This window comes from Oncorhynchus clarkii, chromosome 9, assembly GCF_045791955.1.
Source record: "Oncorhynchus clarkii lewisi isolate Uvic-CL-2024 chromosome 9, UVic_Ocla_1.0, whole genome shotgun sequence".
Classification (NCBI taxonomy): domain Eukaryota; kingdom Metazoa; phylum Chordata; class Actinopteri; order Salmoniformes; family Salmonidae; genus Oncorhynchus; species Oncorhynchus clarkii.
Window position 1 is genome coordinate 54,015,902 of NC_092155.1, and position 25,036 is coordinate 54,040,937.

Consider the following 25,036-nt stretch of genomic DNA (forward strand, 5'->3'; position numbering starts at 1 on the left):
AACAAATAAAAATCTCCAGTCCTGGAGATTGAATCGTGTGTGTAACTGCTTGGCTGGAACTGCCAGGACCAAAGTTAGAGATGCATATCAAGGACTTTCTGGGCACAAAGTATTCATAAAATAAATATATTTGAGAAGCTCATTTTAATTGTATGTTGTTGTTTTTTTTGATTCCCAGAAGAACCAAGGATAAGGAGTGTGAAGACGGGACAGATGTTTTCCAAGACATTGTGGTAAATATAATATATTTAATAAACTGTGATCTATTTTACTAAATGTGCTAAATGTTGCCAATGTATCGGCGCAATATGAAATAATTTGGCCTTTTGGCCTGAGTTGTGGATGATTTTGTTATGACATGTGTGGTATTTGGATGAGGTGTCCTACAGGGCAACTGTAGTGTGTGTTAAGAAGTAAAGCTTCCAGTGTGGATTCACTCCTTAATCAGTAGCCTGCGTCTATATTATTTTATATTAACCACAAGTAAAGTATAGTGCATATTAGGCTACATTGGTGGTAGCTGTGGGATGGCCTTTGTAAGGAATTGTTGCCATTTGGGACTTGGTGTGAATGGAAAGAGGCTCTGCCTCCGCCCCTAGGCCTAAAGCTTTTGTGGCGCAGGGAGTACAGCTCTCGTCTCTGCACCGCAGAATCCATGGATCCAGCCCAAATACAGCTCACGCTCTCTCTACATCAGCCTGTTACTTACTTTTTCAAATAGGTTCTTGTTTGGACGGACAAGTTGTCATTGTAAACATGAATTGTTTCTTAATTTACTTACCTGTACCTGTATAAACAAAGATTAAAATCCACATCATATATACTGTTAATACTGTGTAGGCTATATTGAATTAAATGTATAGGATAGGTGAGATCAGGACGATGTTCTGATGTTATAGGCTACCCATCTTGAAGCCAAATTTGTAAATGCCTCCGTTATGAGCTGCATATCACCTATCATAACCCAAAAACATACTCCTGTTTATGTTTTTCTTGTCATAAACAGATGATCCATTTCATGTTTAGATTAAAGATTAGTTCAAGAGAGAGAGAAAGGAAGGATGCACTTAACAAGCAAAGACTGTCTAGTTTACAAGTATTATAACAGGGCCTGAATTAATAACCTGGATGTGAATCATACTGTGTACCGGATATTCTTTCATTTTAGTTGAGAAAGGACAATGGGCATGCTAATTGTAGCCTCTGGAAAGAGTGTGACATTATCCATCATAATTGTGTTTTCTGATCCTGAAGGAGCTTAGCATTCCACCAAGAACGTTAAGTAAGTAGGTACGGTCTTTCAAGTTGATTTATTTTGAATCAAGGTAGCTAACGCTATTAACTTAAGGTAACGTAGCTAAGGTAAACATTGTTAGCACTAGTTATCTACATTGCTAAAGTTAGCCAACTAGCTAGCATACGAAAACCAGTCCTTACTGTGGCTAAGTGGCTTTAAAAAAACGAATCTTAGCTAGTTACCGATGGTGTCGTTTAATTTATTGTGACCACGTTTTTGTTGTTTTGTGTAACTAAATAACGTTTAGCAAGCTAGCTAACGTTCGTCAATTTAAATTGAAACGAGTTGACGTAACGACGTTAGTTTGTTAGCTAGCTACATACGAGCTCCTAATTAGCTAACTAGCTACGTTTCCACAATAACAAGCTGCTTGGTGGTTATCCAGTTATCTGGGTGGTTTATTTAGCTAACGTTAGCTAGTCATTTAGGATTAGCGAAATTTAACAATGTCATGTAGCTAACTTAACTAGCTAGTAGCTACTGTACTGACTGTAACGTTAGATGTTTGTTGTTAACAACAATGACCTACCTAGCTTCCTGACTGTTGTGATTAACGTTAGCTACTAATGCCAAAGATGAGATATATATATATACAGGCTATGCTATTGTATATACTGGCTATGCTATTGTATATACTGGCTATGCTATTGTATATAGCTAGCCAGCTAGCTTGGACCTCTGCTTGTTTAACTATCTACTGTAGCTACGTCGTTGTTGGCTTGGTGCATTGAGCTAGCCTAGAAAGCCAGTCATCATTACCTATTTTCCGTGTTGATGTTTAGTAAACTTCGTGAGAGAGTTACGCCACTGATATCATGACTGACAGACATGTTGTGTATATTTGTTTCCCTTGCTCAAATAACTGTTATCATTACATTAGTAACTTTCAGTTTGGTTGGCTTGCTAGCTATAGGCATGGTAGACACTAACATTAACGTTACTAGTTAAGCTACACAATAGAGAGAGCTTAGCTACCTATCTAGATGCTGAAACATGAGTTTAGATAATCAACCTAATTTAATGTTAAAATTAATACCTTTGTTTGAGTTTATGCTCTTTCTGTTCCGTTTTTTACTGTTTTGCCAGGTGTGAAGTGTTTTGTCCCTCTTTTTTTTATAGGAAAGCAGTTTAAGTATTCAGACAACACAGAAGTTGTTGGGATTTCTGCATCCCCGTTGTCATCTTCCACCCCTAACAAAGTGATGACCTCACAGCAGCATCCCCTCCCCAATGCAAACGTCAACCCTCCCCTCCTTGTCCCCCAGAACTCTTCAGCTCACCACGGTAGGCCTCACATTCACCCAAACCAGCTGGACTCTACTCAGAGTAGTGCTGCGGGGCACCTTGCCCCCCACAGAGGTCTGATGGGTGGTGTGGGGTCCTCATCAGTGGGGACCTCCAGCGGAGTGGCAGTGAACAGGGGTGCCTCGGCCTCCTGCACTAACTCTGCCATTTCCAGGAGGCCCTCGTCGGGACGCTTCGAACCCTGGCCCGAGGAGGCCGTAGACAACGCTTACGGCTTGTACTCGCTGCACCGCATGTTTGACATAGTGGGAGCCCAGCTTACGCACCGTGACGTGCGAGTGCTCTCCTTCCTGTTCGTGGACGTCATCGACGAGTATGAGCGCGGAGGCATCAGGAGCGGCCGGGACTTCTTGCTAGCTCTGGAGCGCCAGGGGCGCTGTGATGAGACCAACTTCAGACACGTCCTGCAGCTGCTCCGTATCATCACGCGGCACGACCTGCTGCCCTACGTCACACTCAGGAAGAGACAGACCGGTGAGTGGTGGTTTCCTTCTCAACCTTTGCCTTTTTCAGGCCCACTAAAATTCTATTGAAAATGAAAAAGCAAACTAAATCTATTGGCGTCAAGGCAGAAAACGTAGGTTGCCGATCCCCAAAATGTTATGTTGTTAGTCTCCAAAATGTTATGCCAAACATTTTTTACCCCTTTTCGCCAACTTCTTGAAAACACACTTTTTGTGTTTTCTTAGTTAATAATTGACCATTTGCATTAAATGTAAATATTAAGTCACTAACCAAAAGCGTTGCTGTGCTTTGCTTTTCAGTGTGCCCAGACCCAGTGGATAAGTACCTGGAAGAGACGTCAGTGCGTTATGTGTCCCCCAGAGGAGGAGAAAGCAGGGAGGCTACACCCCACAGGAGGACAGGTGAATATGTGACTTTGCATGTATACATCTACATACAGTATGTGTGTGTGTGTGGGGGGAGTAATAAAGTTGGTGGAAATAGTGAAATTAATACATCTCTAAATATCTTAGCATTTTTTTCCCTACTCCACTAACAGGCCCCCAACCAGTAATATGCTGTTCTCCATCGGGGCCCCAGGTGGGCCCCCCCCGCACCAAGCCAGGCCCCCCATTACCGAGCCGCAAAAGGAAGAGGGCCCACACCACAGGAGACTGCAGGGAGAAGCAAACCTGTGGTAAGGGAATTCAAAAGAAACTGTTTTGTTTAGTAACTTTATGCCTTCAGAGGTTGCATGTGTGTATTTACTTTTTGACAGTTCTTTCATGACAAGGAATTACAAAAGAGTTGGCTATCTGCGACCAAACTATACAGTTGCTGAATTAAGTCATTCCTTGACTGTATTGTTTCCATGGCATTAGACGACACACACTTCCTCTCTATAACCATTCCACTTGCTCTTCCCTATTCACCCCACACCCCTGCAGACATCCGCCTACGAGTGCGCGCCGAGTACTGCCAGCATGAATCAGCGCTTCAGGGAAACGTCTTCTCCAACAAGCAGGAGGCTCTGGAGAGGCAGTTTGAGAGGTTCAACCAGGCAAACACTATTCTCAAGTCCCGGGACCTGGGCTCCATCATCTGTGACATCAAGTTCTCGGAGCTCACATACCTAGATGCTTTCTGGCGGGATTATATCAACGGCTCCCTGCTGGAGGCCCTGAAGGGCGTCTTCATCACAGACTCACTTAAACAGGCAGTGGGCCATGAGGCCATCAAACTGCTGGTCAATGTGGATGAGGAGGACTATCAGGCTGGCCGCCGCAAGCTGCTCCGGAACCTGGTCACTGGAGGTGGGGCTGGGGCCGGGGCTGCTGCCACACCCGACGGGAGCAGAGGGACTCCATCCTCTTAGAAGCGCATGTCTGCTTCTTTTAGCAGTGGGGGCCACCCATGTCCCAAATAAGATAACTTAACGGCGAGGACAGAAGCAAGGAAAGTATAAAGTACGTTCTGATTCAGGAAGAAGTATGAGGAAGAATGCTGGGTGCCCTGCCCTTTCATCTATAAAGGGAATGTGAAATTAAAGTGAGCAAGAGTAAGTTGAGTTAGATGTATGGAACACAGACATAAGATAAGTGTTTTGAATGTTGAAGGTTTAGTTTTTTCTGCTGGAAGGACAATGCTAATATTTTATATTGTAACTTGTGAATTGACTATAAAATCTGATTTAACATTTTCTTTTGGTATCACACAGCTCTTTGCCATAAAGTGTTCTTGAAAAGTCCCCTAGTAGACTATTACTACACATGGCTATAAACAAGTCCCTATTGGGACATTTAGCATTTTGTTTACTGCCAGACAGGGACAAAATCATTGTATGCCAGGGACATGCCATCATTATAATTATTTGGTAGTAAATCATTTAAAAATATTTTTGGTATGTTGTCAAATGAACAATTCTTGTGTGGGTCATTCTTGATGATTTGGTTCAAAAGGATTGAAAAGATTAAGCGTACTGAGTGGTTTCAGATGTGCTTGAAAATTGCAATACAAAATTCAACAACAGAGTGCAGTAATAAGTATAAAAAAACAGCAAGTCATTTTGAAATAATTTTGACCCCAAATACTGTATCTACCCTCATCTCAAATACAAATGTCCTTTTTGAATATGTGTATTCACCCATGGCTCAGACTTCTATTTCTTGATTTGCTTGTCAATATTAGAATTTAATCAGAAAGACGCATTCATTAAAGCTGGAATCTTTAGTGGTGAAACTGCCACGTCTGTTTGCGATATTACAACAACAAAGACAGCACTTCAAACAACACCGTTTTTTTCCCTCTGACATCATCTCACATCATTGCAAGCACGATAGAACAGCAGAGTAGGTACCACAATGCTCCGCTGCTCTGTTTCCAAAACAAAAACAAAAGCACCTGGGGTTTTTAAAACAACTTTAACAATTGTTTTATTATAGTTTTATTAGAGTTACAACCAACATACAAAGTTCCCCCCTTGTTTTTGCTTTTTAATTGTAATTTCATGTAAAGAGAAAAGGCTCTACACACTGCATTTAGTACTTTCAACCATTTATTTGGGGGAAGTACACTGGGAGCACCATTTTGTTTGATTGAGTTCATCAATATCATAGATTTTACTACAACGGTATAATTAGGTATATTGTGTTTCATGCAAATGTACAAGACCAGAGTAGTTGGTGATTATTTTGGACCACATTTTCAAAACATCTTTGTCCACAGTTCATTATCCTACAATCAATCTGACACAATGTAGCATGGTGTAGTGCTATCCAAGTTAGGAGCCTCTGATACTTGCTTTAGGAAGCAAGGCAACTTTAAACATGTTTTACCGCCTTGGACCAATCAGTAAGTTTAGTCAAAATCGTCCCAGTGCTGTCTGAGATATCGTGTGTGATGAACGTACAGGCAGAGTCAGATCCACAGACGATTAACATTGATCAGACTGCCATCTGATAAAATATTTAATACAGTTGGCTATACCTTTGACATATGAGGGTGTTTTCTAGGCAACATTTTTTATAGGTTGTGAGGTTGGCTTTCATAGATGCAGCAAGGTCAAGAGCAGTGATGTGTTGGAAAGTGGTTCACTTCATACTTGTTTGCATTGTAAGAATGTCCTCAGTCTCATATACAGATGTGGTCAAATATATTGGCACCCTTGCTTGATTCACTATTTATTCTAAAATAAGTTGAAATTAAAAAATATTTTGGATTTTACAAGTGTATTTGTTTGATTTACAACAGCACATGGGCATGAAGAACAAAACATTTTTTTCAGATTTTTCCCTTCAAAGTAAAAAATGGCCTGGACTAATTAATATAGTCTAATTCATTTGGTTGGAGGCATGATTCTCATTTACTGCATAATTTTACTTACTCACCTGTTGTAAGTTGCAGGTGCCTATGGGGTAAAAATTCCATTCAATCAGTTTTGAAAAGAACAAACTGAAGATTCTACTCCATTGCGCTCTATTGTGAAATGCAAGAGTGCGAATATATTTGACTGCATCTGTAGGCTACAGCAGTTGTCTGCCTCTGTTTAACAGTGTATAATGTGTACATCAGTTACTTTAAACGGATGTTCAATATCTATACGATTCCACATGAAAAGGTAATATAGTTCATCAGAGTGCAGTATCTTATATTTGTATTCCCCTAATATGTTTTGATTTGTGTTGGTAAATTCATGTTATAGCCGACAAGATTAGCATTTTAGCGCTGCTACTTAGTCTTAGATTTTTCCTGGATCAATTAACTTTTATGGAAGATTAAAGGATTTTGCCAACTGCTTTCAAAATTCACTCTTGCTTTTAACTCTTGTTAAAATGATCAGTGACATTTCCCTTTACCTTTCCATGTATTAAATAAAAGAGCTAGTCATATTTGGTACTAAAATCTAATCTTGGTACATAAAAGGTTCTGACAGGTTCTGTTTTGAGTAAGAAGACCAGATATTAAATTCACATTGTTTTGCAATATGTCATGTGCCATCTTTTATTTCAGTTTTACTGCTACATTTTACATTTACTTGCTTTTAGATGAGAAAAATACATTTAAAAGGAATTCTTACCCAATTATCTATAGATAGATTTTTTTTTTAAAGAGTCCCCTCAGCCAACTGACGTTATTGAGGAGTTTGCCATACCACACATTAAAGCAAGTATTACGATGCAATACAGCTGTTCATATTTCCCTAATGGAATATAACACAAAGTTGCAAATTGGTATCTATTATATAGGTTCTATGTTAATTGTTTTTAAGCCTTAATAGATTGCATGTCTAGTTATGATCCCCAGAAACATGAGACAACTTCTGTAACCTTTCTGCAGATAATTCAATAGGCTATATTCTTTGCAACTTTTTAAAATGCATTTTTCTTGTGTAGTGCAAGCAAATGGAACTGGTCATAAATTGGAGAGATATTGTCAATACATACCATACAGCAGATGGGAAGGAGCACTTTATTTTTTCTCTGTTCTAAATATTCCCTTGTAGCACACAAACATAGTCAAATCCCCTACTCAGAAATCTTGGACATAAAAGCAAGAAATGCATCACATTGTTTGCCCATATTTGTTGTATGTTGTTATTTTGTAATTATTTTATTTGTACTGACCAAAAAAGAGATTGTGGTTTTACGTGAATATTTACATTGATGTGTGGCTGGTACATTTGTCTGCACAAATAAAAAAATAAGTTGTTTAAAAGTCAATAAAAATGTTGTGTAAACAATGTGACATTTTGAGCAGATTGCATTGATTTGACATTTGCTTTACTACTGTTTTTATTTTATTCCAAGAAATAGAATGATTGAGGATGACTGAAACCATCTCTAGTCTAATGAAAACATTTGTTATTTTGACGATGTTTCATGCCCATTTGTGTTGTAGTAGAATATAGTAGTTCTGCAGTTGTTCCTTTTTCTTTCCTACCTAGAACCTCTGCAAGTCATTAGGGTTAGTAGCAGGACAGAGACAACAACAGTCAGGAGAAGTACCAGTACATCCCCATTATGGTAAGCATACCAGGGCATCTTGTAGGACTCTGTGCCCAAGTGTGCTGCACCCTTGTGCCTCATAGCCAATTCTAGCCAGAAGATGGCGTTGTCCATTGGTTTGAGAGGTGTATCGCGGTGGAAGCTTTGACATCCTGCGCATATTCTCTCTCTAGGGCTTACTCTTGTCCAGGGCCTAGGTTCCACCTCTAGGTCCGTCGCCTCGAGAATCTTAGCCACACCCCTGGCCTTTAGACTAAGCATGTTGTCAAACTGGTCAAAGATGAGAGGAAGGCCTAACATGGGAACCCCATGGTAGATGGCTTTATAGATCCCATTGGTGCCCCCGTGTGTCACAAAGGCTCTTGTTTTTGGATGGCCAAGTAGGTCGTCCTGAGGCAGCCAGTTCACCAGCAGTGTGTTTTTGCCTAGAGTAGATGGCTTCTCTCCTGTATGTCTCCACACCACCTTCTGAGGCAGGCGGGCGAAGGCAGCTGCAATTATCTCTGATATCTCCGGGAGGAGGCTACCCAGCAGACTCCCCAAAGACATGACCACGACCCCATGTTCCCCCGAGCTCTGCACAAATGCCTCTAACTCCGCAGGCAAAGGCTTAGAGGGCTTACACTGGAAGCCCCCCATGTAGACCACACTGGGCATGGTAGGGCTTGGAAACTCGAACACAACGTCCACTCTCAGCCATAGGTCAGCCCCCTGAATGAGAGAATAGATATTGGTGTTTGGATCGATAAATTTGTTGATCAGACCCTGGTATAGAGGTCTTGTTATGCCATAATCAATATAAAGAGAGATCCCATAATGCAAGAAGTTTTTCAGTTTGTTGACAAAATTAATTTTATTTGTGACCAGTGACCTAATAGTTGGTATGTAAGAAAGGGGCGAAGGTGCAATCGCAAAGTGTCCCTCTACATTGGTGATCCAACGAACATTGAGCACAATAGGAAGACCCAAGTAACTCCCCAATACAACTCCAGGATCTGTCAATATTAAATCAAAATTGGCTGCCTTCAGCTTCTCCATTAACTGTTTGTCCTCCATGGCTAAGCGGGCCATTTCAGCACTGCAGCGATGGGCCGCCTCCAGCAAATGAATGTTTTCTTTCTTTAGCTTGATGAAGGACAAAATGGAGCGCTCTCGTGTCCATATCTCTAGGCTCCTCTTCAGGAAGGATGCCATGTACTGCGGGTCCTCCAGACTGCTGGCCCTGGGCACGGGCAATGTGATGGAGGAGTAGTGGCGGGCGTGTTCAGGGATGTACCAGCTGGTGGATGAGCGGACCACTGTTAAAGTGTGACCCGCAGGTCCAGCTCTCGCAGGAGGATGTCCATGTTGAGCCAATGGCTGCCATCCACAGGGTACACCAGGATGTTGCCAGCCTGGCTCTGAGCTGGGAACACCCACATGAGACAGGTCAGAAGGAGGAGAGCAGGACATGGAGGGAAGCAGGGTGGGGCTGCCACAGTGACTATCATGGTTTGTCTGTAGAGGAAAAAGAACGTAACAAATACGGTTGCTTTCGGTATTTGAAAGTGTTTTCATTGACCACTGCTTTCCACCCCGTCTCACAACACACACAGGCATTAATTCATGTGACTATAGTCTCAAACATACAGTTACCTTCCAAAATAAAGGAAACACCAACATAAAGTGTCTTAATAAGGGCGTTGGGCCACCACAAGCCAGAACAGCTTCAGTGCACCTTGGCATAGATTCTACAAGTGTCTGGAACTCTGGTAGCGATGCGACACCATTCTTCCACGAGAAATTCCATAATTTGGTGTTTTGTTGATGGTGGTGGAAAACAATGTCTCTTGCGCCACTCTAGAATCTCCCATAGGTGTTAAATTGTGGGTGAAATATGGTGACTGAGACCAGTATGGCGTATGATTTAAATAATTTTCATGCTCATCAAACCATTCAGTGACCACTCGTGCCCTGTGGATGAGGGCATTGTCATCCTATGGCGGCTTAACCATGGTAGCCAAAATAATGGCCTGCTCAGCAGTTTTATACATGACCCTAAGCATGATGGGATGTTAATTGCTTAATTAACTCAGGAACCACACCTGTGTGGAAGCACCTGCTTTCATACTTTTGTATTTACTCAAGTGTTTCCCTTATTTTGTCAATTACCTGTATCTAACCAAGTATAACATAGTTTGTGTGTGTATTGGTTGCATATTTTCAGACTGCCAATGATAAAGAGTTGAGTTACTGCAACTCCAAGACTTGCCGTCAGAAGAGGATATGAAGCTGGCTAGGCAGATATGTTGGTAGGTGAAGACATTATTGATAATAATTCATGCTTAGATTAAAAAAAGATGAGAGTAGCATTCGAATAGCAGTAGTTGTAGTCATGTTGTACACTTGAACCAAAGTTGGGTCCCTCCCTTTACCCGACACCAACCTTTGTGAGAGCCACAATGGACATGGTCAAACAAGTTTTGACTAGATAATGGACTTTTGTGTGATGATATGCACTGTGCATAGATATGATCTCATTCAGTGTAATCAGAGGGAGGCAAGAGCAATGTGTTCGACAAATGTGAAGATTCTAGAGGAAATGACATTTCTGAAACTGGGAGGTCACTGAAAGCAAAATGTGCTATTGAACCAATTCTCGGTTCAAGTAAATTCATGCTACTGATTAAGCTTGAGGATCTTATGTACAGGTCCTTTCTGTTACTCATTTACAGAAAATCATAACATTTTGATAACACTTGTTGATATGACTTTCAACTTATCCTGAATCCAAAAGTATGTGTGTGAGTGTGTGTGTGTGTGTATGGGGGGGGGGGGGGGAGGGATAGAATGTAGCTTACACATGGGTCATTCTATGAAAAGTGTTTTTTTGGATAGTGTAATTCTGTCACACAAAAAACAAAAACGTTATTTCACCTTTTAATATTCTGTCAGAAAGACTTATATACAGTACCAGTCAAAAGTTTGGACACACCTACTCAAGGGTTTTTCTTTATTTTTAATATTTTCTACGTTGTAAAATAATAGTGATGACATCAACTATGAAATAACACATATGGAATCATGTAGTAACAAAAAAGTGTTAAACAAAACTTTTTTTTTTTTTACGCTGGCTGCTCGTAAGGTTTCTTGACTTGGACACTAATTTTTTCCAACACATGGATCGACATTTGCAGAATGATTACCTGGAGGAAAATGGGGGAGGGTCATTTTATTCCAATTTTGGTCAAGGGGAGGGTTTAGTATATATATTTTTTAATCTAGTCCAGGGGAGAGCCATGTAATTTGTAATTGATTACATTTCTATATTTCTCTGTGTTTTATAATTCATTTCTTATTAGGCTATATATCGATGTATGCCTGATGCCGCCGCTCATCTATGATTCTCGGCTGGGCGTGTGTAACAGTATAATTTTAGACCGTCCCCTCGCCCATACCCGGGCTCGAACCAGGGACCCTCTGCACACATCAACAACTGTCACCCACGAAGCATCGTTACCCATCACTCCACAAAAGCCGCGGCCCTTGCAGAGCAAGGGGAACTACTACTTCAAGGTCTCAGAGCAAGTGACGTCACCGATTGAAACGCAATTTAGCGCGCACCGCTAACTAAACTAGCCGTTTCACATCCGTTACATTCACCCCCCTTTTGACCTCCTCCTTTTTCCACAGCAACCAGTGATCCGGGTCAACAGCATCAATGTAACAGTATAACTTTAGACCGTCCCCTCGCCCATACCCAGGCGTGAACCAGGGACCCTCTGCACACATCAACAACAGTCACCCACGAAGCATTGTTACCCATCGCTCCACAAAAGTTGTGAGGGCAAGGGGAACTACTACTTCAAGGTCTCAGAGCAAGTGACGTCACCGATTGAAACGCTATTTAGCGCGCACCACCGCTAACTAAGCTAGCCGTTTCACATCCGTTACACGTGCAATATCAAGTGTCCGCCTATATGCTATTTAGTGTGGTCTCAATAAAATAATCCATTGCTACGAAGTGCATGCTCAGAGAAGCACAGAGCAAAGTTATATTTCTAAGATAGCTGCTGGGTTGGTGTAAATACAACCTTCACACATGCTGCCAAACATACCCTCGTAAAACTGACTATCCTATCGATCCTTGACTTTGGTGATGTCATTTACATCAAAATAGCCTCCAACACTCTACTCAGCAAATTGGATGCAGTCTATCTCTCGTTGGCTGGTCCTCGCAACATGTTTGTCACCAAACCCACTGGCTCCAGGTCATCTATAAGTCTTTGCTAGGTAAAGCGCCGCCTTATCTCAGCTCACTGGTCACCATAGCAATGCCCACCCGTAGCACGCACTCCAGCAGGTATATTTCACTGGTTATCCCCAAAGCCAACACCTCCTTTGGCCACCTTTCCTTCCAGTTCTCTGCTGCCGATGACTGGAACGAATTGCAAAAATCACTGAAGTTGGAGACTTCTATCTCCCTCACTAACTTTAAGCGTCAGCTGTCAGAGCAGCTTACTGATCGCTGCAGCTGTACAGATTGTACAGATTTTTCCTATAGTGTTATTGACTGTACAATTGTTTATCCCATGTGTAACTCTGTGTTGTTTTTGTCACACTGCTTTGCTTTATCTTGGACAGGGCGCAGTTGTAAATGAAAACTTGTTCTCAACTGGTCTACCTGGTTAAAAAAAAAGGTGAAATAAAAAATTAAATAAAGAACTAGGCTGCATTACACACTGTAATGGATATTCCAACCCTGAGCCCCAGCCTGCTCTTTTGTGTGCTGCCTAAACAATGGCTGTGCTGTGTATGCCTACCTTATCAGTTCAGGAGCAGAGTCAAAAGCTTCTTCTGATTTTTGTTGATGTTGATTAGGTCATGTCCAATCTTGCGCGCAGACTAGCCTATAGCCTATGTTCTGTTCAGTTTGAGAAGGAGAGAGCGAAGATGAGGACAGGAGGTCAACTTTGATAGCTTGTTACTTGCCATGATGTATTTATCAGAGTTATTGACCTCACAATAAGCCAAATTTGAGTAACTTACATTGTGTAGCTGAAATTTGAAGCAGTAGGTATAATTCCTTTCAGCCGTCTTCATTTTAATTAGACTTATCTAACAACAAGAGGGCTTTGTGTTGGAGACGATTTCTTCCTATTTTAGACATGTTAGGGTTTTCGTCTTCCTCCTCTGACGAGGAGTAAGAGATGTCGGACCAATGTGCAGCGTGGTAAGTGTCCATTTTAATATATAAAACTGAACACTACAAAAAATACAAAATAACAACGTGAATGAACAAACGAAAATCGAAACAGTCCCGTATGGTACAGACACAGAAACAATCACCCACAACTCAAAAGTGAAACCAGGCTACCCAAGTATGGTTCTCAATCAGGAACAATGATTGACAGCTGCCTCTGATTGAGAACCATACCAGGCCAAACACAGAAATCCCAAAACATAGAAAAAGGAACATAGACAACGCACCCAACTCACGCCCTGACCATACTAAAACAAAGACATAACAAAATAACTAAGGTCAGAACGTGACAAGACATAAGAGGTACCTGTTTGACAGATGAAATTAGGCTATAGGCTGCTATATCCATAGATTTGTTGTCAATTCCTCCACCCACCATGCACTCTTTAAACTCTGTGTCAGTGAAGGGCTGTTAAATTAAAACTAAGACTCGAATTGATGGGGTTTGAGAAGGTATGCCATATGCAGATCTTTTATTAAAGAACATGGCAAAAAAGCATAGGCCTACCCCCTTAGTTTAAGATTTAAGAAAATAAAACTGATCCGATAATATAAAGTGATCTATAACAGCGCTTTAGTTCGCAATGCTATATGCTAGAATCAAGCTATAAAATACCCGGGAAAGACGTGACTCCGATGCATATATGGGAATATCATTGTGTCATTTCTTTGACTTTCAGAGGATGAGTTAGAACCTTCTATAGCCAAGGAGACAAAACAATTAACTTTGCTTGGGAAGTAATCTAATTATGTCACTATCAATTGATTAAGCTATTCAATTTCTGTACAATAGAACATTTTTAAACCCAGACAGTTTTTAGGGAAACACCTGAGATTTTCTCTCATTGTTTAAACCATGTAAGTAGAATAGCCAGCAGTAAAGATGTTCTGCTTCGGTAGACCTACTCTGTCTGGGGTGGAAAAGTAGCCCTAATTTTGGAAATTACCATGTTCAGATTCCTAATGGCGTCTCAGATTGAATTATTTGCAAACAGGGACAGTTTCATTGCAAACAAGACACCGATTTGGCATTGGAAAAATATGATTAAAAAAAACGGTGTTAAAGCATATTCTGCTAATATGTAGAATTACTTAGAATTGTTACAAAAGGCTATTTTTTCTCGAACCTGCAAATACGATGATAGATGAATGCAATACTTTTACTATAAAGGAGGTCTTTCCACTCCAACTCCTGTCCACAGTAGTCTGCGAACCCACAACCTTGTGGCCCGCTGCCCTGTGCGCTATCAAAATTCCTGCGTTGCCATGTAACGCTTACAAGACAAATAACAGTTTCTAAAACTGCATTAATAAGGCTCTGGTCTGTCCAAGAAATGAGGTTAAAGGGAACTCATGTTCTCTGCTATCCACTTTGTTTTAATTATTATTTTGGGTATATTGGAGGTTACTTTTTCAAGTGTTCATGGAGGGTTTTTGATAAAATATATTTTGCTGAAGGGAGGGCCCTCCATTTTATTTCAGAGGTCAGATTTTGCGAGTTCGAATGTCATCACGGACAGCTTTAGCATTTTAGCAAATTACCAACTACTTACTACTTTTTAGATACTTTGCAAATACTGAGCATATTAGCTGACCCTTCCCCTAACCTTAAACATTTTAGCTAACCCTTCCCCTAAACTTAACATAACTCCAAAACTTAACCGTAACCCCCTAGCTTTGCTAACGTTAGCCACCTAGCTATTATACATCATATACCACGAATTGTAATTCGTAACATACAATACGAAATGGGTGACGGACATCCACAAATAAATACATACCATTCGAAACATAACAATATAATATTAAATGGAGTGTCTCAGATAAGTACAGAATAATACGAAATGCTCTGAGATCCAAGTTGGTTCACTCCCTAACCTTTAACCAGCTAAACAGCTGCTATTGGCGAACATGTGTTTAGAGTAGGGTACAATTATCGTATAATAATTATCATAATTTCCTTAATACATTATTATCAGGAGACTTTATATTCAAGTAGATATGGTTTCCCCAATAGCAGTTTATTATTTATACATGAAGTGGGCAAAGTTGTTGATAATTTTACGAGCAGAACGGCACGGTTGGGAGAAGAAGCTCCATTTAAAAAATATCTAAGCGGTCAAAACCATTCGTTTTTTGTGAAAGGGTTGTCACCAAAACTGTGTTGTATACATTAGGTGTGCAGTAGTGTTATTCATGTCTTTCAAATGTGCATTATGATGCATTGCAAGCAACAACAACAAAAAGCATCAACAAAAAGTACAATTATGATAATACATTTCTCAATTTGCATGACAATTAACGCTAATCGTTACCCTAAATTCCATAATGTCACAGCCCTAGTTTGTAGTTACCTTTCTAGCTAATAGGCTATGTTATTGTTTTTTTTAATTGAACCTTTATTAACTAGGCACGTTAGAGTTAACACTTCTTCAGATTGTAATGTGGGAGGTCAAAATAATGGAGAAAAAAAATCTACCAAATCTATTAATTTTCAAAATGTTAATTACTTGTCCTTTCCATTATCATTCAACGGATGATAAGACATAACATTTTGGGAAAAAACATCCCACTGAGCAAAAACAGGTTCAATCAACGTTGTTTCCACGTCACAATTTACCTTGAGTCTGAAGATATGATGAGTACCTTGTAAGTGGCCCCAAAGAACCCCTTTGGGTATGAGAGCACTTCGTAAAAATTGTTTGAATATTTCCAAGGCGATGGAAAATAAACGCCAGGCAGTGGCTGTTTCTTCACTTCTCCGTGGGTGAATACATTTCTTTCTGCTTATCTAGTGTTTTCAGAGACTACTACAACAAACATATACGCTGCAAGTTAGCACAAGAAAAGTACAAATGAACTTTGACCTAGATTTCCGACGTGGTCTGTGATAAAGCAGAGGGAGAGAGAGAACGGGTGCCTCTTCTGAAGCATGTGTTCTGAAATTCAATGCCTGCTTCAAAAACAGATTATGCAGAGGGGATTATGCTAAATTCATTCACACTGATTGAGCCTCTCATAACCCAAAGACAATGCTCTTTAAAAGTGCAAGATATGAGATTTACAAGCATACAGTGCCTTGCGAAAGTGTTCGGCCCCCTTGAACTTTGCGACCTTTTGCCACATTTCAGGCTTCAAACATAAAGATATAAAACTGTATTTTTTTGTGAAGAATCAACAACAAGTGGGACACAATCATGAAGTGGAACGACATTTATTGGATATTTCAAACTTTTTTAACAAATCAAAAACTGAAAAATTGGGCGTGCAAAATTATTCAGCCTCTTTACTTTCAGTGCAGCAAACTCTCTCCAGAAGTTCAGTGAGGATCTCTGAATGATCCAATGTTGACCTAAATGACTAATGATCATAAATACAATCCACCTGTGTGTAATCAAGTCTCCGTATAAATGCACCTGCACTGTGATAGTCTCAGAGGTCCGTTAAAAGCTCAGAGAGCATCATGAAGAACAAGGAACACACCAGGCAGGTCCGAGATACTGTTGTGAAGAAGTTTAAAGCCGGATTTGGATACAAAAAGATTTCCCAAGCTTTAAACATCCCAAGGAAGCGATAATATTGAAATGGAAGGAGTATCAGACCACTGCAAATCTACCAAGACCTGGCCGTCCCTCTAAACTTTCAGCTCATACAAGGAGAAGACTGATCAGAGATGCAGCCAAGAGGCCCATGATCACTCTGGATGAACTGCAGAGATCTACAGCTGAGGTGGGAGACTCTGTCCATAGGACAACAATCAGTCGTATATTGCACAAATCTGGCCTTTATGGAAGAGTGGCAAGAAGAAAGCCATTTCTTAAAGATATCCATAAAAAGTGTTGTTTAAAGTTTGCCACAAGCCACCTGGGAGACACACCAAACATGTGGAAGAAGGTGCTCTGGTCAGATGAAACCAAAATTGAACTTTTTGGCAACAATGCAAAACGTTATGTTTGGCGTAAAAGCAACACAGCTGAACACACCATCCCCACTGTCAAACATGGTGGTGGCAGCATCATGGTTTGGGCCTGCTTTTCTTCAGCAGGGACAGGGAAGATGGTTAAAATTGATGGGAAGATGGATGGAGCCAAATACAGGACCATTCTGGAAGAAAACCTGATGGAGTCTGCAAAAGACCTGAGACTGGGATGGAGATTTGTCTTCCAACAAGACAATGATCCAAAACATAAAGCAAAATCTACAATGGAATGGTTCAAAAATAAACATATCCAGGTGTTAGAATGGCCAAGTCAAAGTCCAGACCTGAATCCAATCGAGAATCTGTGGAAAGAACTGAAAACTGCTGTTCACAAATGCTCTCCATCCAACCTCACTGAGCTCGAGCTGTTTTGCAAGGAGGAATGAGAAAAAATGTCAGTCTCTCGATGTGCAAAACTGATAGAGGCATACTCCAAGCGACTTACAGCTGTAATCGCAGCAAAAGGTGGCGCTACAAAGTATTAACTTAAGGGGGCTGAATAATTTTGCACGCCCAATTTTTCAGTTTTTGATTTGTTAAAAAAGTTTGAAATATCCAATAAATGTCGTTCCACTTCATGATTGTGTCCCACTTGTTGTTGATTCTTCACAAAAAAATACAGTTTTATATCTTTATGTTTGAAGCCTGAAATGTGGCAAAAGGTCGCAAAGTTCAAGGGGGCCGAATACTTTCGCAAGGCACTGTATTCATTCATTATAATTAGGCCTAAATATTGTTTGAAAACCAATAGTAAGAGCGTTAGCAGTTGTATGACCTCTAAAGGGGATTTCTAGTATTGTGGTCATGTCTTCTAGGCCAAATCCACACACATTGTTCCTGCTTTAGTCTCTCATTTACATAAAATAGTTTTGTTTCTAAGTTAGCTTGTTAAAATTGACCCCATCCCACTACCTATCATGAAACAGGCCTACCCCCCAGGGAATTGAAAGTGGGAAGAGGAAAACCTGGAACATTTTAATATGGTTCTGAAACAACTACTACCCAAATACATACATTCTATTTTCTCAAAATACTTTCTATCATGGAGCTGGTGTCAGCCCATGCCTGATATTCTCACGTGCTATTAAATAACCCGACAACTTTCATTTAGCTGTTAAAATCTGTCCCCTCATTGTTGAGCTCTCCTTTAATCAGAGCCTAAAATCAATAGAGCAACCAGCACAGAAAGCTTGTATTCTGTTTTGATAAATGGTGTGTTACTCTTATTCCCAGAAAAGATACCTTTATGTGGTTTCTTTTCAAATAGTAGTCTTCACTGGTGTTATGTAATATGTATTCAGTGATACATAAATGCCACCTTTTGTTAGATATCGGTTTTCCTCTTTGAGGAAATCAGGTGACACACAACAAAAGGTAACAAAACCTGGCTATAAAAAGGCTCATACATGACATTCTCAACTTTGATCATGAATCTTACACCCAAGTGCAAGTGGTACCTAGCATTTGTGATTGCAGGTGAGCAAATTGTATTTTAACAATACCATACATTAATATTTATGTTAACTATATGTGAAAATGTTTGTCCCATGTTGTCCCAAGTAGTGTGTTTTACAAAATGCTTAAAACACAATTCATATTTTGTGTACAACACAGGGCTCTAGGATTTCATATAGTAGTTTTGTGCAAGGTTCTCTGCAAATCATTATTTATTTAATATTATTGAGTAAATCCACAATGATGACTCTGCTCACTAACATTTTCGTTGTATAAATGCCATATTGATTTGTGAAAGTTCAGAAACAGCACTGTGAAGTATATGACTACTAATATCCTGGTCTAATTTGTTTTCCAATTAATCTGTTAACTAATAGCAAATAAGGACTGAAACACATCCGTGTCCACCTCCTATCAACTCTCACACACACATAACCTTTGACAAGGCTATAAAATATAACATCTTTAACTTATTGTATGTTTTATCATTATGTTCCTCTCATGTAGTTGTTTGCTCCAATGAAGGAGCATCTCGAGTTCTAGACAGACGTAAGTATAATAATGAAGCACTGAGACCATAGACTTCTAATAAGTTCTGTTATTGAGTTTGTTGGCAAGTTTAATCTCCATAAATATTTTTAATTACATGATGTCAGTCATACACTGTAGTTAAAGTACCTCTTTGTGTGACTATCATATAAATTCTCAAAGTGTCTAAATAGGGCTCTATTCAATCCGTATTGCGGTAGTTCAGCATTACAGCGTGATTGAAATTTAAAGGTAATGTTTCCGCGTTAGCTGAGACTGCATTTACTGTAAACGCTGCATATGTCGGCTGAATCAGAAATTATCTTTACATTTCTAGTGCACAATCTGTAATGCTTCAGCGATACAGATTGAATAGAGCCCTTAACGTGAGACTTAACGAAACAATTATTTTCTATTTGCCTCAGTCAGTGCTGGAGGAGTACGTTTAGTGGATGGCCCATACAACTGCTCTGGCAGGGTGGAGGTGTACTATGCAGGCCAGTGGGGTACAGTGTGTGATGACAACTGGGACCTGCTGGATGCCAAGGTAGTGTGTAGAGCACTGGGCTGTGGGGCAGCCCAGAAGGCCCTGGACCAGGCCCACTTTGGCGGGGGTAACGGGGAGATCTGGCTAGATGATGTGGAATGTTCTGGGAATGAAGAGTCACTGCTTAGCTGCAGCTCAGATGGACTTGGATCACACAACTGTGGACACTTTGAGGATGCAGGAGTGATATGTGAGGGTCAGTCAGGTGAGTGGTTGAATTTGCTATAAGTGTGCTTGAATTTGCTATAAAGATGCATCTAAACTACCAACTTTAACTAGGGGCTTGTTTAATGCTACCATTTCTCTCTGTCGCTGTCTCCCCCCCCCCCCCCCCCCCCCCCTCTCTCCATCTATCAGGTCAACCCCCTTCAGACTCCCATTGTGAGTAAAAAAAAAAGTATTCCTTACTTTATGTTTCAGTTGCAGAACGAGTCATAATACGTATTTGAAAAACAAAACGTTAATGGCCGTAATGTGTTTCTCACTTTCCCTTCCTTTTAACAGCTGGCTTGACAGTGCGCATAGTTGATGGTCCCAATCACTGCTCTGGAAGGGTGGAGGTCTACCATGATGGGAGTTGGGGGACAGTCTGTGATGATAATTGGGGTTTCCTAGATGCCCAAGTTGTATGTAGGGAGCTGAGCTGTGGACCAGCCACAGAGGCTCCTCACCAGGCTTACTTTGGTGAGGGGAGTGGCTCAATCCTATTGGACGATGTGGCATGCATGGGAAGTGAGGGATCTTTACTGGAATGCAACTCAGGAGGGATAGGAAACCATAACTGTGGCCATGATGAAGATGCCAGTGTAACTTGCATGATGGGTAAGTCTAAGCCTACAAATGCAGTAAGCTCAATTGAATAAAATAGTTAATGTTGAGATTAATTAAGGAGAATTGAATACCTGTTTTTCACAATATCTCACGCACCTTTTCATTATTTAATATTTTCCTCACATTCAATTCAAGAACAAGAGGACCCAGATAGAAACAGTCAGATAAATTCCATAAAACTATATTCAAATTGACAATATGAATGGTCCTTACAAAGCAAACATATACTGCACTGAGGAACCAAGCCTTGAGACTACCTAAAATAATGTACTCTTCTCTCCAGTGGTCCCAGATGATGGCCCGTTGATCCGGCTGGTGGATGGTCCTGATCAGTGTTCAGGGAGGGTGGAAGTGTATTATGCGGGGCAGTGGGGTACGGTGTGTGATGATGACTGGGACGTGAGCGACGCTGACGTGGTCTGCAGACAGCTCAGCTGTGGGTGGGCTATGGATGCCCCCGGACAGGCCTGGTTTGGTATGGGAGTTGGCATTCCCATTCTGCTGGACAACATAGCCTGTGTTGGCACAGAAGGCACTCTCTTTGACTGCCCCTCTGAGGCGATAGGTCAGCATAACTGCATGCATCCTGAGGATGCGAGTGTGGTCTGCTCAGGTGAGATTAAAGGGGAAGTTCTGTATTTTACTGTTAGATGGTTCCTGACCCTGAAAGTAGTTTATGGGCGAAACTGTAATCTTCGGTTGAGTTTTATCTAAACAGCTACTACAAATTTCAGCTCATTTAAGGCACAGTTAGCTTTATTTATTAATAACGCTTTTCAAGGTAACATACAGTATATGCAACAACTCTTTGTTTTTCATGTTCCTCCCTATGGATTGCAGGTTCACACCAGAGTGAGTACATTCATTTGTCTGCACACTACACAATAATCTCCACAGCCTGATGCATCAATTTGTTAACAGATTATTTACCTATCAAAGCTGGACCTTCAATTCGCTTGGCCGGTGGCTCCAACAACTGCTCTGGTAGAGTGGAGGTGTTCCACTCTGGCCAGTGGGGTACAGTGTGTGATGATGACTGGGATCTGAAGGATGCCCAGGTGGTGTGTCAAGCACTGAGCTGTGGGATGGCCCAGGAAGCCCCAGGTAGAGCCTGTTTTGGTCAGGGCTCAGGACCCATCACTCTGGATGATGTATCGTGTGAGGGCACAGAGAGATCATTACAAGACTGCATCGGAAGTGAACCAGGGGTACACAACTGTGACCATAATGAGGATGCAGGAGTCATCTGTGCAGGTAAGAAAGGTTGGGAAAAATAGGGTTGTCAGGGTACCTGCAGGTTATTTAATCTGTGCATGTGCTATCACGAGCAGTGCCAGACTCGCTCTTTGGCATGAGTAAAGTAAGTTCGGAAAATATGAAAATATGCATCTTAGAAATAGTTTATATGTACAAACTCAGATCAAATAGGCTTCCCAAAAATAATATGGTCACTGTGATGGAACTTTTATTTTGATTGGCGATTTCTGCATTTTTCAAAGTCCCGTCAGATGTGTCCATATAAACCAGATTGTAAGGGTGATCATTCTTGCAAAGCATCTAAACATTTTAATCAAACTATCATATTAATCTTAGTATTGTGTGCATGTAAACATAGTCAAAGACAAGTAAATATATGTGTTACCTTTACCATGAAGATGGCATCTTTGAAGTGCATATAGTCAACGGCCCCAACAACTACTCTGCTAGAGTGAAGGTGTTCCACTCTGGCAAATGTGGTACAGTGTGTGATGATGACTGGGATCAGATAGATGCCTGTTCTGGCTCTGAAGACTCTTTGCTGCAGTGTCCCCACATTGGACTGGGGATCCAAAACTGTTCCCACTATGAAGACCTACACTGATAAGATACATGTTTGGTGGAATGAAGTTCAGACATCATGATATTGTCTAAGTTGTTAACAGTACTAGTGTCGGCCTCCCGGGTGGCGCAGTGGTTAAGTGCACTGTACTGCAGCGCCAGCTGTGCCATCAGAGTCCCTGGGTTCGCGCCCAGGCTCTGTCGTAACTGGCTGCGACCGGGAGGTCTGTGGGGCGACACACAATTGGCCTAGCGTCGTCCGGGTTAGGGAGGGCTTGGTCGGTAGGGATGTCCTTGTCTCATCGTGCACCTGTGGCGGGCCGGGCGCAGTGCATGCTAACCAGGTCGCCAGGTGCACAGTGTTTCCTCTGACACATCGGTGCGGCTGGCTTCCGGGTTGGATGCGTGCTGTGCACAGCAGTGCGGCTTGGTGGGGTTGTGTTTCGGAGGATGCTCCGATGCGTGGCTTTCGACCTTGTCTGACATGAGAGCCTGTACGAGAGTTGTAGCGATGAGACAAGATAGTAACTACTATGGGGAGAAAAAGGGGGTAAAATAAAAAATAAAATAAAAGTTTTTACTTGAATAAATCAGAAAACGTAATACATGGAGTTCAGGAATACTGTATCTTTTTTACAGGTCCCACAGAGAACATCCTGCAAAGCTCCACATGGACCTACGGTAATGTATTCTCTTCATATTCCATCTACAAAGTTTTCAACTCAACAACAATCCCAGTATCTGTTAATCTTCACAGCTTTTCTTGTATTTTACAGATAGCACTTCCAGAGTGCGTCTGGTCAACGGCACCAACAACTGCTCTGGTAGAGTGGAGGTGTTCCACTTTGGCCAGTGGGGTACAGTGTGTGATGATTGGTGGGATCTGAGAGATGCCCAGGTGGTGTGCAGAGAGTTGGGCTGTGGAGAAGCTCAAGAGGCCTTTAGATCTGCAGAGTTTGGAGAAGGAAGTGACTCCATCTCTCTGGATGACCTGGCTTGTTCTGGCTCTGAAGACTCTTTGCTGCAGTGTCCCCACAGTGGACTGGGGAACCATAACTGTGTCCACTATGAAGATGCAGGAGTTACCTGCACTGGTAAGATTACTGTTTAATGACATGAAGTTTAGATATCATGATATTGTCTATGTTGGTAACAGTACTAACATCACCACTGTAACTCCAAGACAATAAATGTAACTGAATATTCTGTTCATTGACACTGACAGGTCCTTCTGGAGGCATCCAGCCATTCAACTCATCATGGACCCAGGGTAAGTTACATCCTTATTCATCATTCCAGTGGGTCAGATTCAATTCATATCCAACTTTTGACATCTTCAACCCATCTTCAACCCTAAAATAAATGTTTGATTGATTGAGTGTAATGTAATTGAACATAACGCTTATGCCAACCCCTGATACACACAACAGAACAGTCATCCTTTAAAAAAAGGTCATCAGCAAATGTGAGGGGCTTTAAGCAGAAACCAGTCCAAAAGTTAGTGTTAGCAAATACCTAGATGTTGCGTAAAAGTCTGTGTGAAACAAATCATAGCACATGTCTCAATATTTGATTGTTTTCTATTTTTAGGTTCTGGTTCCGGAGGTTTCTGAAAGCATATAGATCTCTCATCTGTACAGTCTAGGAGTATCAAGGGTTAACCATAGACACTGTATGTACGTTCTAATTCTATTTGTCGTCAACTCTCTCCAGCTGGTACATGCTGCTGTGCAAATTAAACACACTTCTAAAAATACAGTGTGGTAAACCATAGTCCGTAACAATTCATTTCCAGCCAGATAAGACTCTTGCTTTCTGCAAGAAAATGGGGTGGAACCATTTCAAATTCTGCCTCATGTATCATTCACAATGGCCATCAATAATGACACAATGCCAAGAAGATCTTGTGTCACAGTTCCAGGACCGAGAAGGTGAAAACAACCTAGGCCAGCCAAGCACCAAAGACCTTCTGAATTTGAACTCAAATACAGTTCAAATGCAATCACATGACCTGTAAGATGAATATGCATAAGGTTTTGAAAATGGTTTGTATAGTGTTCACATGCTGTAACTAACAAATCAGTATATGAACTAAATTCAATTCCCCCCAAAAATCAGAAAACATTGGGAAATGTTCAATTAATGGATTTAATTTAAATTAATTAATGATATTTAGTATTTTAAAGGTTTGTTGACATTTTTCTGGTTATACTAAACATTGTATTGTTCCTTTCATGGTTAGGACATTCTGTTACTTGTAGAATGCTGTGTGTCCTATTCCCAAGCTAGTCTATTGTGAATTATCATTAAATATCTTTAATTAAATCAAAACAAATACTGTATTGTTCTTCAAAATAATTTGGAATTTTACCCATATATTCACCAAGGTGCACATAAGAGTAAGTTCACATGCTAAGTTCCTCTCCATCTTCTCTATCAATAGAGAGCAACAATAGGTCATCGTTAGATTAAAAACCAAAACAAGTATTTAACCTTTTTAACTAGAATGCCAGCATCCCGGAGTCGCCACTTCACTGTTGACTTTGAGACTGGTGTTTTGCGGGTGCTATTTAATGAAACTGCAAGT

The 25,036-nt window shown here is 40.9% G+C and overlaps 2 protein-coding genes and 1 pseudogene across 5 annotated transcripts; 2 read left to right on the top strand and 1 right to left on the bottom strand.

Annotated features, from left to right (window-relative positions):
• The first annotated feature begins 1,149 nt into the window (after positions 1 to 1,149).
• On the top strand, positions 1,150 to 7,789 carry LOC139416551 (death effector domain containing). 4 transcript variants are annotated; one of them, XM_071165299.1, is made up of 5 exons: positions 1,150 to 1,282; positions 2,417 to 3,076; positions 3,367 to 3,468; positions 3,606 to 3,743; positions 3,994 to 7,789. In XM_071165299.1, exons 2-5 carry the CDS (start codon positions 2,500 to 2,502, stop codon positions 4,419 to 4,421), a joined length of 1,245 nt encoding a protein of 414 aa, XP_071021400.1. In that variant the 5' UTR covers positions 1,150 to 1,282; positions 2,417 to 2,499; the 3' UTR covers positions 4,422 to 7,789. The 4 variants fall into 4 exon arrangements, with proteins under 4 accessions (XP_071021400.1, XP_071021403.1, XP_071021401.1 ...); XM_071165302.1 differs by having other exon boundaries at positions 1,154 to 1,282; positions 2,563 to 3,076; XM_071165300.1 differs by having other exon boundaries at positions 1,157 to 1,290.
• On the bottom strand, positions 7,704 to 15,994 carry LOC139416550 (UDP-glucuronosyltransferase 2A1 pseudogene; annotated as a pseudogene).
• An 11-nt stretch (positions 15,995 to 16,005) lies between these two features.
• LOC139416549 (scavenger receptor cysteine-rich domain-containing protein DMBT1-like) lies at positions 16,006 to 24,784 on the top strand. Its single transcript, XM_071165297.1, has 11 exons — positions 16,006 to 16,054; positions 19,233 to 19,274; positions 19,679 to 20,005; positions 20,158 to 20,181; positions 20,305 to 20,622; positions 20,915 to 21,244; positions 21,553 to 21,885; positions 23,089 to 23,130; positions 23,226 to 23,543; positions 23,675 to 23,719; positions 24,040 to 24,784. The coding sequence occupies exons 1-11, from the start codon at positions 16,012 to 16,014 to the stop codon at positions 24,060 to 24,062; spliced, it is 1,845 nt and encodes a 614-aa protein (XP_071021398.1). The 5' UTR covers positions 16,006 to 16,011; the 3' UTR covers positions 24,063 to 24,784.
• The last annotated feature ends 252 nt before the right edge of the window (positions 24,785 to 25,036 follow it).

Bases quoted from the DNA above. Each gene is read 5' to 3' on its own strand.
- LOC139416551 (XM_071165299.1), top strand. From the start codon at position 2,500: ATGACCTCACAGCAGCATCCCCTCCCCAATGCAAACGTCAACCCTCCC. The intron at 3,469-3,605 runs GTGAATATGTGA...CTCCACTAACAG, and splicing joins TACACCCCACAGGAGGACAG to GCCCCCAACCAGTAATATGC. The intron at 3,744-3,993 runs GTAAGGGAATTC...ACACCCCTGCAG, and splicing joins CAGGGAGAAGCAAACCTGTG to ACATCCGCCTACGAGTGCGC.
- LOC139416549 (XM_071165297.1), top strand. From the start codon at position 16,012: ATGGAAAATAAACGCCAGGCAGTGGCTGTTTCTTCACTTCTCC. The intron at 21,886-23,088 runs GTAAGAAAGGTT...TCTTTTTTACAG, and splicing joins TGCAGGAGTCATCTGTGCAG to GTCCCACAGAGAACATCCTG. The intron at 23,544-23,674 runs GTAAGATTACTG...TGACACTGACAG, and splicing joins TGCAGGAGTTACCTGCACTG to GTCCTTCTGGAGGCATCCAG.